General features: G+C 37.2%; 2 protein-coding genes across 4 annotated transcripts; both read right to left on the minus strand.

Annotated features, from left to right (window-relative positions):
• Positions 1–656: 656 nt before the first annotated feature.
• fam20cl (family with sequence similarity 20 member C, like) lies at positions 657–8,591 on the minus strand. Of its 3 annotated transcripts, none has more exons than XM_077225769.1 (11): positions 8,341–8,591; positions 7,886–8,266; positions 6,967–7,142; positions 6,240–6,318; positions 5,416–5,508; positions 2,093–2,208; positions 1,819–2,008; positions 1,551–1,660; positions 1,254–1,335; positions 1,088–1,147; positions 657–1,005 (listed from the first exon to the last, which is right to left on the minus strand). In XM_077225769.1, the coding sequence occupies exons 2-11, from the start codon at positions 8,260–8,262 to the stop codon at positions 756–758; spliced, it is 1,533 nt and encodes a 510-aa protein (XP_077081884.1). In that variant the 5' UTR covers positions 8,263–8,266; positions 8,341–8,591; the 3' UTR covers positions 657–755. The 3 variants fall into 3 exon arrangements, with proteins under 3 accessions (XP_077081884.1, XP_077081885.1, XP_077081886.1); XM_077225770.1 differs by having other exon boundaries at positions 1,828–2,008; positions 8,341–8,588; XM_077225771.1 differs by having other exon boundaries at positions 879–1,005; positions 1,072–1,147.
• A 4,013-nt stretch (positions 8,592–12,604) lies between these two features.
• Positions 12,605–15,798, minus strand: dnal4b (dynein, axonemal, light chain 4b). Its single transcript, XM_077225772.1, has 4 exons — positions 15,692–15,798; positions 15,146–15,228; positions 13,321–13,404; positions 12,605–13,233 (listed from the first exon to the last, which is right to left on the minus strand). Exons 2-4 carry the CDS (start codon positions 15,215–15,217, stop codon positions 13,069–13,071), a joined length of 321 nt encoding a protein of 106 aa, XP_077081887.1. The 5' UTR covers positions 15,218–15,228; positions 15,692–15,798; the 3' UTR covers positions 12,605–13,068.
• Between the last annotated feature and the right edge of the window lie 888 nt (positions 15,799–16,686).

The following is a 16,686-nucleotide window of genomic DNA, read 5'->3' on the forward strand; positions in this document are numbered from 1 at the left end:
ACTATTAATTCATAAACATTCAGTTTTGGAGGAGTCGCACCACATGACATTTTACAAACTAAAATAATCTTCCTTTGTCATAAACAGATAAAAATGTCTGATATTTAGAGATCTGTTGATTTTAGCAAGCCTTGTTGCATTATACGCCAACGGTGTCAGTTCAAAAATAGGGAAAAGCAATGTACATGTTTTCTCTCCAAAGTTTGTATGCCTGTAACTCAAGAACTATTAAAGATATTGTATTCTTTATTTATTTTTTATTGTATTCTTTTTTTATTCTTTATTGCTGTCAATCAATTTAAAAAATATGAACTATTCATTACACTTTTTCTGTAATTAACATTAAATCTTTAAATATATATTTTATATTGTAATACTTTCACATTGAATCTAGTAAGTAAGCTCAGATTCGTGCTTTGCTTGTAAATAAATTCTGAATGATCTAAAATTTAGACTGACGATAATATGAAGATATAAGAATATCAGTTGGATAATGTATTTATATATTTAAATAGGCTTACCTGTTATGCCAGCTGAGATGGCTTTGCTGACTCTGAGAGTTTGGTACTTTTATAATATTTTTGATTTATATGTTACTTGCAAACATTTTGTTTTCAATTTTGTCTCAAATCATGCAACAAGCAACTGGTCACAGATGGTAATAATCCACTTTATTTAACATTAATTTACAACCCTATAATGTGTCATTGATTTGTTGTATAACACAACATAGATCTACTGTAAATATTATCACATCAAGCCCCAGGGTAATCAGTGATGTCATCATATATGACATCACTGTGATGTTGATGCTCCTCCAGACAGTCCTGGATGGTTTGAATGACTGTTGCCAGGCGACGGTCAAGAGCCAAAAGATGTGGCTCAGTAAGGAGGGGTGCCACTGCTGCAAGGGGATCCTGAGACAAAGATGCACGCATGACATCACTCAACCGATACGTCAGGAGAGAGAGCAGACGTAAACGAAGCAACGTGGAACGACGGATCCTGAGGGAAAGAACGAGGCTGAGAAGCTGATAAAAAAACACAACCCCCCTTTAAATTGTTACTTACAGTATATTCACTCTACCTGCAGCATTGCACAAGAGGAGCCAAAATAGATGGTTCATCTTTGGAGTGACGTCCAAACCTACAACAAACACATAAGTTGCACACCGAAGCATCACGCCCATTCAAACTGAGCCAAACAAAACTATGTCAGAAAATCTCTTGGACTCTTGATTTTGAATACTCACGCTCTTCCATTGTCTAAGTGTATGAGAAATGTGTCATTGCCAAACTTCTCAAATGTTTCATAGTGGTGCCTATCCATGTTACCTGAAGATGGTAGATGGAAAGTATCAGGAAAACATGAAGATTTTAAAAAAGAGAGTAGTATGATGGCTTACATCAGCTCAATGAAATTAAGGTATTTCAAAGAATTTCATGGTTCGAGTCCAAAAACATGGTATTTCTGTGATATACATAGAAAACTATAGTACGTTTTTTGTAAGTGTTCACCCTTGAGTTATCTTAACTGATCCATTACTCACTCATGAGAAAGTCGAGAATGCTCATGTCAATCAGATCCACCAATCGAGTGCCTCGGTCGTAGGGAGGAGACTTTTTTACTGAGTCACAGTAGTTGGTATCTGTCTCCCACCTGTTACAGAAATAATCATTGGTTAGCTACTGTGGTTCCTCAATCACACTAAATATTTACAAAAACACAACAAAGACGAATGTCCTGAGGGTGAGTAAATTATGACAAAGTTTTTATTTTTGGGTGAACCATCCCTTTAAAATTACACGAACACACACTCCACCCACAGAGCCAGATTGCTTCGGCTGTAGGACCGCTTCCAGGGGCTCTTCCACGAGCGGCGCTGTGCCAACGACGGGTCTGGCAGCATAGCAGCCAAAGACCCCTCAATCATGACGGGACGCCCACAGATAGCATGCTCCGTGGAGCAGTAATAGGAACACTGGCCGTGAAAACACACATTCCCCACTGCAGAAAAAGAAAGAGAGATGGTGACTTACAAATACACCATGCTTCAGAGGAAGTGATGGAGAAGAGGCAAGTGGGACGAACCTGGGGACGTGAAAAATGTTGTGACCAGTCTATGGTCAGTGGTGATATCTTTGATCTCTTTTATTACATTAATAAGCCTCCCAACCACTGGAGGTATCCTCCTGAAACCAAGTATCCTTAATGTGAAAGAAAAAGAGTTATGTTCAGAATTGAATACAGAATGTGCAGATAATGTCTACGATAAACCTGTTTTATGTTAAATAGCTGAAAATATTCAAAGGTAAACAGTTTTAAATAGCTGTAATTTTATTGTCACGTGATCTTATTTTCAGTGTGGGGGTATCAAATTACAAGTAATGAAAGTTACATAATCATAATCAGATTAATTTAACTACAAATCTGATTATGTAACTTGCTAAAACTATCTAACTAGTAAAGTAACGCATTAACAACAAAATATCTTTTTTCAAATAAGTATCAAGTTGTTTTCTCATTTACTGATTGAGAGTCAATAGTCAGCTGCTCTTTCCTGGTGGAGGGCCGGGCAGAGAATCTTGTGTTTAATCAAATTCTATTCCACCGCTGGCGTCTCATTCAGCAGTACACATATTCTCAGTAAGAGCAGCTTTCCTATCTCTGGGTCTCAAGGGGGCACAGATGGCAGTGAGTGACGCTTCCATCCCTTTCCAGTCCTGTCCCCCACTATTGCCAGCGAGCAGCAATGTGCATTTCGGGGACTGCCCGAACTCTGGAACAAGGTAGTGTTGCACAGCATACTCAAACCCCACTTCGGGCCGCCACAGTGCTTCCCGAGTAGAGTCCCTGTGTTTCATCTTGCTGCTCCACCCCAGGTACGTCCGTGGTCCCGTTGGTCCCACGTACACTGTGTCTGGGAGCCTGGCTAACACCCCCAGCCAGTCTCGAAAGCTCATCCATACCATCAGACTCGGCTATGTGATTCAGTTCGCCCAGCGCCCTCCCCAAGTTCAGGGGCATCCACTTCACCTTTGTGTGGAGCAGCGATGTCCCTGTCTTGCGGGCAGAGATCTGTCCTACTGGCGAAGGACGTGATTGAGCCGGTCCCTCCAGCCAATATGAAGACAGGGTTCTACAGCCCCTACTTCATTGTACCCAAGAAAGGCTGTGGCTTATGGCCAATCCTGGACTTGCAAACCTTGAGTCGGGCCCTGCACAAGCTCCCGTTCAAGATGTTAACGCAGAAACGCATTTTCGAATGCATGGACATGGTGGACATGCAGCCCGTGTTTGGACCCTTCATTTCTACGAGCAGGTGTTCCCCTAGAACAAGTGTCCAGGCATGCTGTGGTCTTTACGGATGCCTCTGCCACCGCAAAGACTTTATTTCATACCAAAGTAAACTGCTCTGTCTTGTTTATTGAAGCATTGTCAGTGTCCTCTTTGCTCTGCTATATATCTTTCACTGTGTGATAACATGATGTGTGAACTGGAGTGAGAGTGGAATGGCTTGTCGGACGTAGCAACTATAACTAAGAGGACGTAGCAACTGTAACTAAGAGTCTTTGTGAAAGGTCAATTACAAATAATTTAAATCTTTGTGGACTCGACTCAGACTCAGATGTTAAGGACTCGGACTTAAGTCCGACTCGGCCCCCTTTGGACACGGACCTGGACTCGGACTTGATTGGAAAGGACTTGGACTCGACTCGGACTTGACAAAGGTGGACTCAGACCCAACACTACAATTACACATACATGGGTAGATGATAAGTGAGAGAATGAAACCGGAAATGAAATGAAGCTACGGAAAAGATTCATTGAACATGAAAAGAACCATCAGCTTATAATTTTCAGAGCACCTCATTAAATGTATACTTGCATGGCCTTTGCAGTGAAAGCATTTTGTGAAGTTCCTGAAAAGGGTTTTGATGGTTCCGTGAGTGTCAAGCGTTGCAAGTTGCAATCTTTTTCTTCTCTGTTGGATGAAGAAGATATGATGAACTTGCATGGTTAGTTCGACTCTGTTCTGGTTGAAAGTTCTCTCTCGCTCCATGAGCACATGGCTGGTTGTGAGTCAAGGCCTGCTGCCCTGGGGCCTGCTGAGGCCATGCAGGACAGCACAGCACCCCGAACGTACCGAGAAGGCTAAGAGAAGGAAGGGCTTGTGTAGAGACCATGTAAAGCCTGAGAAATTCCCACCTCTCAGGGTTGGCTCAACCAATAAGAAAGGGGGAATTTCCAAGTGGGAAATTCCTATGGGAGGATTTATGAATCTATCTCAAGTATGGTTAAACATAGGCCTTGCCGTTTTTGTTCATTTATACTCAGATAGATATAACAGACACATACTGCATTCTAAGAGAAGGTGATGTACACTAAAATGTGAGTCAATAAATAAGGATTAATTAGATAGGTGGCACGATACAGGTGGGGTTACTTTGACCATTGGTTGTATCATCAAATACATACTGTAGTATCAAAGACATAATAGTACACAAGACAGTAAATCATTCACAGTGTCCTGAGGTGCATGTTCATTTATAGATCAGTTAAATATAACAAATAATTGTGTCTGATTTGTCTCAGTCGTTACAGACGTAACATAGACGTACGTCCCGTCGCCACAGTTGCTGAGCTTCCGCTTTACGGCCGAGTCACAAGTCCGGCTCCTCAGCGGAAAAACAAAGATGTGACACACCTTCTGCTCATTATATGCTCACGCCGCGATGCACAGCAGCAGCTGGTGCAATTATCGCATGCCATTGTGCATTCGCTCGTTTAGTTTACACTCGAAGTGAATTGGTCTCTCAAGCGAGATCCCCAATTCGTCAGCATCTCTGACGTGCGCCTTCGTTCCCTCCTCGGGGAATGAGGGTTACCATACATAACCGAGACGTTTTCAACTGCAGTGAATGCAGAGAAAGTACTTTTTTAGACTCCAATGAATGCAGAGGAAATGTCACTTTAAATGGCGACCACCACTGACGTGCCGTCACACCAACACTCTCTGGAGAGCTTTTCCGGGTTTGCAGAAAACTCATACAGATGATTGAAGAGCAGAATTCAATTCGTCCTCAGAGGCTAGACCCCAATTCGTCAGTTCACTTCTGACGTAATGTTGAACATGATTGACTGATAGGGAACTAAGTAATGCAATTAGTTACTTTTATACGCATTAATTCTAAAAAAAAACTTTCCCAAACACTGCATATTACATGATCAATTTTAGATAATTATTTTTTAATCATTTTTTAATCATTTTGATTCAGAGTGATTAGCTAATTATTCATTCAGAGTGATTTGTGAACCAGTTTGACTGATTCACTGAAAAGAACTGACTCATAAAAACAATTCACTTACAAATTAATTATATGGCTATACATGTAATATACAGTCACTCTTACCTGTCCAGGTGGAAGGCTGCAATCTCAGCATTGTGCCTCTCAAAGTCAGAGAAATAATACAGATTCACATTGGTCTCCTCCTGCCGTTCCTGTCTTCAGTTGAACGAGAATGATCTTGAATTACATTAACAAATCTGTGCTACTTTACTGTTTTCTTACGTCTTAGTTCAATAGTTCAATAGAACAACAATTGGACAATTTTACATTCCACTGCACTGCATTGCCATTGTTTTTCATTGCATCTTGCAGTGTTTGACTGTTGCATTTGACACAACATTCGAAAAAAGTGCCGTTCAAGTTAAAAATAGTTTTGTTTTTTTATTGTCTCCATACCTTATGGCTTTTTTTTTTCATTCCACTGCCCTGTGTTTCATGTTTTTAAAATCCTGGTTGGGGCCAGTTCACACAGAACCCATTTTTGCATTTAAAAATGTGAGACACAGGGCAGTCAAATTGAAAAAGTACAAATTTATTTTAATCTGAGCGCTACATTTTTAGATCACCTGTCATGCGGATATGCTGCAAAAGACACAAGCACAATGTCTGTCTAGCACGTGTTTATGTTAAAAAACAATGGAAAAGCTGTGTCGTGCAATGCAAAAACGCATTATGTATAACCAGCCCCTAAGTTTTTAAAAGTCTAAAAGTCTGTGGTTTAAATCAGAATGTCTCACTCATTACAGCACTGAATATATTAAATTATTAGTATGTAAATATAAATTGTCTCTAATTGTAACAATCACTTAAACTATACTCATACATACATAAACAAATAGACAAATACAATGACTTGTTATACTAAGAGGCACATGCTTGGGTCTTACTTCATGGGTTTGAAGAGTGCCTGTCCATAATTGCGAAATGACATCACCAACTTCAGCTGTGTCCCACCTGATTTTTGCACTGAAAAGTACCATAAAAACCTGTAACTGAGACTTCATATCTCACAATTACAACTTAAATTTTTTCATATTTGCATCTTTATTTCTCAAATGTAATATTCATTTTATATCTCACTATTGCATATGTTTATTTCTCATAATTTCAAGTCTCACAGTTTACCTCATAATTTTGACTTAATTTTTCATAAATGCAAAATTCAACCAATTAATCTCTCTATCCTATCTATACACAATCTTATTCATTTTCCTCTCAGCCTGGTCCAGTTCAGTACTGAGCCAAGATAATTTTATTTGCCCTCCTCCTCCCCAGCACCACCTGTCAAGATCTTCTACAATGCTTTTTCCTACTTTACCTTCCTAATCCCTGTCATTTCTTGAATGTTTCAGCAGAAAACATAATCTCAGAAAACATCATGTGCTCATGTCCAGCAGCAGTGTAGCAGATCGAGTCCTCCAAGATCAATTCTACCTACACTCCATTCGTATCAACAAAATGCTGTTAAATCTAATTTGAGAGTTGCATGGTTGAACTACTTTGACTCACAATTTACTTATTACTGGAAGGTGGAAACGTCTATACACCTCTAATCCTCCTCCCTCCTTCTTTCTCATAAAAAGGCCTTGCCTTGCTAAATTTAAGGTCACCTACCTGCACTGACGATGCGGTGGGAGGCCAGTTGCTGAGTCAGCGCTGACAGGTTGGGATCTTTGTGCTGATACATCTGCCAGCGAGATATACCAAGGTGAAACCGGAGCCAAGGCGGATGTGTCTCAGCACTGGCGTTCCAGAGGATAGGATCATAGCCGTCCTCATTAGCACTTAGCCTAAGAATGGGAATCACTTGTGTGTTTTTGACTGTACAGCAGTTTTAATTTAAGGTGCGCCAAGTAATTATGCATTAGGAACTTTGATGACATCTAGAGGACAGGATGCTGCATCACACAAAATGTAATGTTTTCAGTCGTGATTATCTTGATACAGACTGATTTGTGAATAAGTTATACTGAATCATTGGCATGAATCACTGTTTACAGATAGTATTAAGAAGCGGTTTGGTCGATCGGATTAGTGGACAACGCTAAATAGTTGAAATAGTTGAAAACACATCGGATTGGATTGCTTTACGCTCATGTGGTTGAATGTGTTCTAACAGCCACAAAAGACAGTTTAACTCTCCCCTACTGACCTAATGCGTAAACATTATGCGCTAGCCAGGCAGGATTTAAACTTTACCGGCTGAAAACACAAATTTAGTTTGAAGATGAAAAACGTACCAAGCACAATGTTCTCTCACCATTCCTGATTTCTAACACACATTTGCGGCTATCAGAGCAGAAACGAAAGATGCTGCTCCCCGTATGTTTTTCTGTAGTCTCCTTTTGCGTTCATGTGTAAATTGCTCTAGCTTATTTCGTCCATTAGATTTTAATACCAGGTGTAAACAGTGCCATTGAAAAATCTCACTCAAAATCCACTCACAATGAATCATCACTAGGATTTACAATAGAAGAAAATCCACATGTAGACAAAAATAATAAAAAAATAAATGATGTAATATAGTGCTCACCGCTGCTGTATGCTACTCTCTTCCTCTTTTCTTTTCGTTCGGACTTTCAGCAACCAATCCCCATCAGGCACAGGTGAGGTGGACATATGATACAGAGGATGGGAGTACAGAGCCTCCAGTTTGGCAAGGTCATCTTCTGCGCTGTCTATTTCCTCCTCCAGGGTGTCACTTCCTGCAGCAGCCATTGTGTTTGTTGAAGTAGATGTATTCTGAATGAAGAAGCTGATGGAGGTCTGGATGTCAGGGTGCGAGCGGGGCTCACAAGTAGTGTGGAATGTTGACAGGACAAGTGAAACCACAAGCAAATGCAGACCCAGGAAGAAAAGTAATAGCCACATACGCAATGTCTGTGAACGTCGACGTGTGCATACTCGCATTGTACTGAAATGAGATGGCAAGGTAATTAATTTCAACTCTACAGTCGCCTGTATTAAAGAATATAGAGCAAAACATACCCGGCTTCCAGATGAAGGTGTTTTCGTCTCCGTCCGCCTGGACTAAAAGGAAGCTCGGTTTGTCCTTTAGACCTTCATTCCCCTGTTTGCTCCCTTGCACTCCCTGTTTCCCTCAAACATTACAGAGGAGAGGTGCCAGGTTAGGCTGATCTGAATGGATGTGTTTACTTTCCCCCCTGCAACGTCTAGCACACGTCAGAGTTGTAGTGTATTCTCTACTCAGAAGAACCTGAATTGACTATTAGGGGAGAGTGGGGCAAACTGTGCCACTTTTTACCAAAGTTGTCCTGTAGACTCCTGTGACCCAGCACATTTTTTTCACTTTTTTTGTCACATTTATGAAGGAATTTATGTGTTGCATTTTTAGTGAAGGAGTATCTTACGGAGACTTTACAGTGATACCAAAAGTTGGGGGTTTGGCCATAAAAACTTAAAGTTAAATAAAAATTTTACTTACAAAAAAATAGCTGATATTCATACTGAATTATTTATTATTATTTCTTTATTTAATATTATTTATTCATTATTTATAGATTTTTGCCATAAGTTTCATGCACTCAATAATTCATACAATGCAAAAATATAATGATGTGAGAAGGATTTTTTTTTCTGTGCCAAGAAGCAAGAAGGCAAGGACAAGATTATACAAGAAACAATTTAATAGCAAGTTATCCAGTTCCATCTACAGTACATCAAATCATCCAATACCACGCTATTTATATTGATGAAAATAATTGAATTAATATTACCGATTTTTTTTTTTTTTTAAATATAATTATAACAAAATATTAATATTGAAATTAAAATAAAACGTAAAACAATTTATAAAAAATATTAATATTTTTCTAAAAATGTTTTATAATTTTTTTTAGTATTTGTTTTTTTTAAATTTTATAAACAAAAAAAAATTATGTTCATGATAGAAATAAACAGACCTTTGATTTAAAAATAAACTGTTGCCAATGCTAATACTAATGAAAATAATTAATCTAAATAAAATTAATAAAACAAAAAAATATTAATATTAAAATAAAAATAAAACATTGAACATGTAATGAAATATTTATATTTTATTTAGTATTATTCTATATCTTTTATTTTCAACTATTTGTTTTTCCAATTTTTTATCAAAAAACAATTTACATTCTTGATAATAAAAAAGCAGGCAAAAGAACAATCCTTGGTTGGACTGAACAAACAAATTATGAAATGTTGCTCCTTCAATGAAGTCTTATTTCCCCCACTATTCCCTGTTATATGCTTTCACATAAAAATAATTTAAACTGCCATGTAAAGTACAATCCAAAGTCTACAAGACCATTCTGAATCAGGTGAGACAGGTGCACAAATGCTCTTTTGGGTCTCATAATCTCACCCTGTATATCTGATGGGGGACCACCTCACCATGGTAACTCAGAGACAGATTGGCATGTGCATCTCTCAAGCACACATGCGCCCACATTCACATCTAATCGTGCCCCAGCAGATGAATAACCCGCAGAACACCTCACACCGCCTGGTACTTTTGTGATCAAATCTGAATGTTTTCTAATCTTGCATCATGGCATGCAATCAGAAATCAGAAGTCGAAGTGTATGGCGTTACTCTAAGCCAATGATGATACATATAGAGATATAGAAACACACAGAAGTGCCTGTACACATATAGAATTAGTTATCATTCAGCACCCTGTATAAGTGGATGGTCTATTTTGTCTTTTTCTGGGTTGCTAAGTAACAGTTTTGAAATGAAGCTGATCAAAAGGGAGACGCCAGAAGGCCAAACATTAAAAGCAAAGTCGTTTAGAGTGTGGGAGGCTGTTTTTATTAAGTGCTGCAGACCAAAAGATTGACTGTGGTTTGATGATATGCCAGGCATATTACCAGATGTTGCATTTCACCATTTCAAGCTCACACAAAAGTGAAAAATCTTACAAACCCAAATTATGTTTTTTTTCCGGTATTACGGGATAATATTGGTCCCTGCAATTCAACAAATCATAACCGTATATTTCATTAAGTGATATAATGTTAATATACCAATCTTTGGCTATCAAAATCTTTCATGCAGGGACTTCCTTTTACTGTTTTCTTCATTCAGTAATTTATAGCTTTTACTAGCAAAAAAAACAAACAGATTTGGCAATATTATACAGTAAAATTATATGCAATATTAATTAGGTTTTCACTGCACAGTTACAGTTAACAAATGAACATGTTTTAGTGTAGAATTTCTACTTTTTTACAGTGTGGTGATGCAGTTTCATTCATATTTGAATTTATACGAATGCAAATAAGATTTGAAAGATACAGCAGAGGAGATTTCGGTGCTCGAAATATAATGCACAGCTTCTGGACAACCTTTATTACGAGACTCGTTTATTTTTTTTAGCTTGACAGCACCTGTGCCCGTGCACTTTCATTGAAAGTAAAAGAGCAGCAACTACATTCTGCTAAATATCTGTTTTTTGTGCTCCACAGAAGCATGGCGTTAGTAAATGACAAAATTTGGTAAATTATTACTTAAGCATAATGTGCAATACCTGATGCAAAAGTGGATGTACTTTTGCTGTAGGTATGAAAAAGGTGAGCAAAGAAAGGTTACTGTGTATATGGGAAGGAGGGCACAGTAACCTGACAGCAGGTCAGTGTGTGTGTGTGTGTGTGTGTGTGTGTGTGTGTGTGTGTGTGTGTGTGTGTGTGTGTGTGTGTGTGTGTGTGTGTGTGTGTGTGTGTGTGTGTGTGTGTGTGTGTGTGTGTGTGTGTGTGTGTGTGTGTAAACAGATGCTCTGAGCCAGATTTCTACACTCCCTTGTGCAATAATGTGTCAATAAAATGAGCCTCAACTACTCAACATTTGAACCCATGCTCTTTAAAACCACGTATATCCACTCAACACATACATATAGGCTAAACAAAATAAATGAACTGCCCGACACAGGATGTGGTTTAGACCAAAGGATCATGGTATTTTTCTCCACTGACAACCAAAGCAGTGTTGGGGAAAGTTACTTTTAAAAGTAGGCTAATGTTACAATTAGGGATGTGCACGAATACTATGTTTGGAAAGGTAATGGCACATTCTACGGGACATGGTGATGGGGGGGTACGAGATGAAAGGAAAAAATATATTTCAATGCTTTTACGTTCTCTCACAATTACATAGGTAATTATTTTGTATATAATTTGAGGGTTTCAGGGATCAATATGAGTGGTATTGAAATCGCTTTTCTTCAAGTGAGAAGTGAAATCTGATGTACTGTATGAAACCGACTACCGCAGCAAGACTAAGCATGTCCCTTTGGGGCGTAGAATGCATTACTCATTTTCCGTGCATTTCCGAATTCGGATTTAGGCTTCGACCACATCTCTAGCACCATTATTGCGTTAGTCACGTTACTCATTGAGTTACTTAGTTACTTTTTATGGAAAGTAATGCTGTTACTTTTGCATTACTTTTTCCTCACCTGGGCTTGCATGTTCGTTTCTTAATAACAAGAAAAAAAAGGTATATTTCTGTCAAATGTTAAAGGCCCTTTCACAGCAAAAGTGAAATGAATAAGCCACATGCTATAAAGGAAATGCAAATTCATACCTATACAGAGGGCGCAGCTCAAACACAGACGTGCTGCTCCTCTAAAGTCATTTTTACTTATTATTAGGGTTCAACTGGATCATCAAATGTCAATAGCTGAGACGCTGGTTAATAAAATGAGATTAAATAAAGTATATTTGTGTTATTTAACAGATTTAATCGTTGCAGGTTTGCGTAATATTACGAGTTTGCACTTCACTGTTTTTATTCATATTGAGGAATACTGAATCTTTTGTGCAAGTGACATTAGTGAACTCGTAAAAGGTACAAGAAACAGTATTAAAAGTACTAGTAAAAAAAAATAACATTTAGGTAAAAAAGTATAAAAGTATATTTTGACTTTTTGGGGGGGAGGGGGGTAGAAACTGCTAATATTTCAATACAGTTGTTGTTGTTTTTCCAGGGATGGCTAACTTTTCTGTCATTTCAAGTTAAGTGCACTCTTCAAAATAAAGATTCTTTATTGGTTCCATGAAGAACCTTCAACATCCATTCATCAAAAGGTTCTTTACATCTTTAAGATGTTTTTACATTCAAAGAATTTAATTCAACTGTTCATTGAAAGGTTCTTTGGGGAACCAAAAATAGTTCTTTATTGGCATATGGTGCAAAAAGCCTCCCTTAAGTAACTTTTGCTTTTAACAGTGTAAGATAAAAAGGTACAAAAGAGTTGCACTTCTATTGGGGTTTTATTACACAAGACAATGACATAATCGTCATTAATAAAAACAAACACACATTGCAGCTGTGCAAAATGTACAACTCTTATAAAATATCGGAAGTATTAAAAACAGATCATACGTATTCACATATTCATTAAAAAAATAGTATTTTGTCTTATAAAAATACTTTATCCATTCAGAAAAAAATGGAAGGAATAGAAATGATAAACAGGAGGGACAGAAAGGAGACAGATGGAGAAAAAGAGTGGCAGAGATGGACAATAAAACCCACGGATGGCCTGCTAGCCAACTGATAATATGAAGATGAAAACATAAAATGCTACATTCAAAAATAAATGTACAAAATGATGCATCCTGTTCAGTTTGATATATAATCAAACAATAAAGAAACATATACATACTTGTGGCACATTCATTATAAAGTCAGAAAGCACATGAAAAGTGTTTTGAGTTAGGAACACTTCCATACGCACACCGCCAAACTTCCACCGAAGAACATGTAAAGAAGATTCTTCACTTCGTGTGTAATTTCGAAACCAAAGCCCTCGCCAATCACCACATGCCAAGAGTTCCCAAACTTCTTATCCATCGACTCCTTAATCATTTTAGCGGCGCTCTGTTGAGAAGGAAATAACGTTAGGAATCACAAAAGAGACCTTATTAATATCTCAACTACTTCTCCTAGATGGGAATGTGAGCTAACCTCATTATTAGAGGCAAACTTCTCGCACGCCGTAACGCAGAGCTCCATGGCTTCCACCCGCATCTCCTCAGGCATATCTGTGTGCTGTGGAGGAAATATATGTTGCGGCTCAATTTGACCCACATCGATTTTTGGTGGTTTGATGTTTTTCTTGAAGTTTTGTGATTCTTTTTTTTTTGTTTTTTATAAAGGGTCATTAACATGCCTGCAAAGTGTCGACACTCTGACGTATTGTGGAATGTGCGTTTAAAATTTATATTATAATTATGATGTTTCGACCCGCATATTTCATGGTTAAAGGCAGCCGCACAGACACAAAATAAAACATTTTTTTGTTATGGCAGTTTCTCACATACTAGGCTATCTGATGGTACTATTGACCGTAGAGCTGCATGATTCTGGACAAACTGAAAATCAAAATTTTTTGTTTCAAATAGAGATTGCGATTCTCCCATGATCCTGAACAGACAACTAAACACAATAACGTCATTTACTAGAGGTTCTTACAAAATGCAAACTGTCTTTTTAAAATGTTTTATTAATTTCAATGATTAATTTAAAAAAAAAGGGGTTTGAATGAATGATTAAATGACTCGTTTCATTACTGGATGAATCAGCGTTTTTGAACGAACCTCTTGAGTGAATGATTCAATGACAAATAAATGTTTAACAGTCACTTGTCGCCACCTACTGGTGTAACGATGTAATCGATACAATCGTTATTTAACGAGTAAATATTTGCTAAATTTTAATCACTACTGAAGACATCGGTGTTTAAATCTGAACTATAAACTTTTACACAAGTACTTTTATGAAATTATGAATATTTGTAACAGAAATAATGATACAGTGATTTAGAAAAGACTGTTTGTGAAGCTGTTTCGTACCTGGCAACTGCTTTGTCTGGGTCAGCGACAGCACAAACACAGATCTGAATGTTCTGCTGTGATTTTGTCAAGGTTTAATAGACACAGGAGAATCATTGTCATTAGGGAATAAGTGTGTTTCAATCGAGATTGTGATCTTTTAATGATTAATCGTGCAGCTATACCTTACATAAACATTTTTGCATTTGACAGACACTTTTATCCAAAGAAATGCACACTGTGTTAAGGGGGAGGTTAAAATTGTGAGAATTTCTTCTTTTTTAACCTTTTTTAAAATTCTATGGCGGAGAGAAGATTCCAAAGTTTATAATATTCATAACTTGTGAAAAAAATGTATTTGTATGGTTTATTTTAGTTTGATTATTTTTGCAATAAGGTTTCATTAGTTAACTATCGTTGACACAAACTGAGAATTAATAATACTTTTACAGCATTTATTAATCTTAGTTAATGTTAATTTCAACATTAACTAATACATTGTTAAAAAATCAAAAGTTGTATATTTGTTAACATCAGTTAATGCACTGTGAGAATTAACATGAACAAACAATAAATGACTGTATTTTTATTAACTAACATAAACTGGAAAAGTTTGTTATGTTTCGTGGTGCGGGTTAGCCCAGTTTGTTTTTGTTGCCGTTTGTGGAGCCTGGGGTGTCTGCAGAGACCGTGTTTTTTTACAGTGTGTTCAGGGGACAGGCAGCTAGTAGATAGTGAGGAGATGTTTGCTGTATGTGACAAAAAATGTTTTGGCCTAAAAAACGTGTGACGTCACTTAGAGCACCTTTAATGTTACAAGATTTTTTGCTGGTTTCCAAAGTGTGATTTTTGGTGAATTGTATTTGCCAAGCTGCACCATAAAAAAATCATACCTAGAATTTGAACCTATTATAATGAGATCAAGGAAAATTCAAATCCATTCAGGTAACAGTTTTTACCCGTATGAGAGGAAAGCTGTGTAGTCTCTTATAGTCAGCCTCGTCCTTCTTGCCATCAACTATCTCTGCCATGATGTTTAACTCTAGATGAGGAAACATGAACAGATGTAAGATACCAGAAATCATAAATATTTTAATAAATCTAAGATGGGTATGGGAAACTGTGGTATCATTAATAACATGGTATTTTGATGCCATAGTACAGCAAACGTATTTCAAAGAATACAATGACATTACTATTATAAGGGTTTAATGACATGATATTACCATTTTACAAACAATGTTAATACCACAGTACTTTTTTATTTTGTTGATAATATAAAAGCATATTTTAAGGTGGGTCCTAATAGTTCTGCATGTTTATGAAGATAGCTTTGCTTTGGAAAGCAAATAGTATAATATTAGGAAACCTGCTAGCTTGTTAGCATTGTTAGCTCACTTGATTGGCTCGGTCTCTAGCTTTTATTTCCACAAGTCGTTTCACTACCTAAGCATTTAACGTTGCATATAAACGAACGCGGAATGTGTGAAGAGACATTTACGTACCGTAGTGAAAGAAAACTCAAGTTATATGAGCTTAAACCGACGTCGCTAAGGAGACATGTCCACCATAGCAACCACTCCTGCGCGTCAGCTGAGAGCGTAGCCCCGCCTCTCGCAACATTAAGCTCATCTTGATTGGTCCTTTGGCGTGTCTGTCAAGGAGTTCAAGAACACGTCATGCACCTGTATTTTGTCATTTGGCGAGATTTTCTTTATTTCGTAATGTCTATTGGGACAAAGCATGGAAAATGCACATTAAAGACGTATCAGAAAATACTACATAGAATTTATACAGTTACGAATTTTTTTGGGGGAAAGAAAACATTTTGAATTTGTTTTATTATCATTGCATTTACTCAAAATTATATTGGAAGGATTATTTTGAAAGAAAACGGGTATATGATATGAAATTTAAAGATTATTTTTTTTATTAAGAAAATACCGAATTCCCTAGAAGTTGGCTCTTTGCAATCCACATTTCTTACATTTTATAGCAAGCAAGCATGCAAATTTTATTCATATAGCACTTTTCTAAACAAATCAATGCAGTTCAAAGTGCTTCACTGGCAAAAAAAAGTAACAATAGTTTATAGACTTTTGGAACAAACTTAAAACAAATCAAAAGCCATGAAAACATGTAATGTAATGTTATAAAAGCACTGGAATGTTATGTAACTTTTTTGTCTGGCAGCTTATGCTGTTAATAATGTAGGCTAATACCTCTTGTTTTTTTTTGTTTTTTTTTTGTTTTTTTGGTGTTGAGTAATAAATAATGGCCATTTCATTGGTGTATTCTGTAAAAGGATACTTTAAACATTCAACGGATCACTTCTGTTATGTCAGCATTAATCAGAAGTTATGATTGTCTTTAATTCCCTAATGTGACGTATATCCGAGTGAAATGGCTTCTCAAACAAGAACAAATGTAGGGCGGGAATTGGTTTTTGTTCATTGCAAATTGTTTGGATGGCTGGTTTGCTATTGGTCGATCTCATGTG

Source organism: Siphateles boraxobius, unplaced genomic scaffold (assembly GCF_051911475.1).
Source record: "Siphateles boraxobius isolate OS27281-9 unplaced genomic scaffold, OSU_SipBor_1 13, whole genome shotgun sequence".
Classification (NCBI taxonomy): Eukaryota; Metazoa; Chordata; class Actinopteri; order Cypriniformes; family Leuciscidae; genus Siphateles; species Siphateles boraxobius.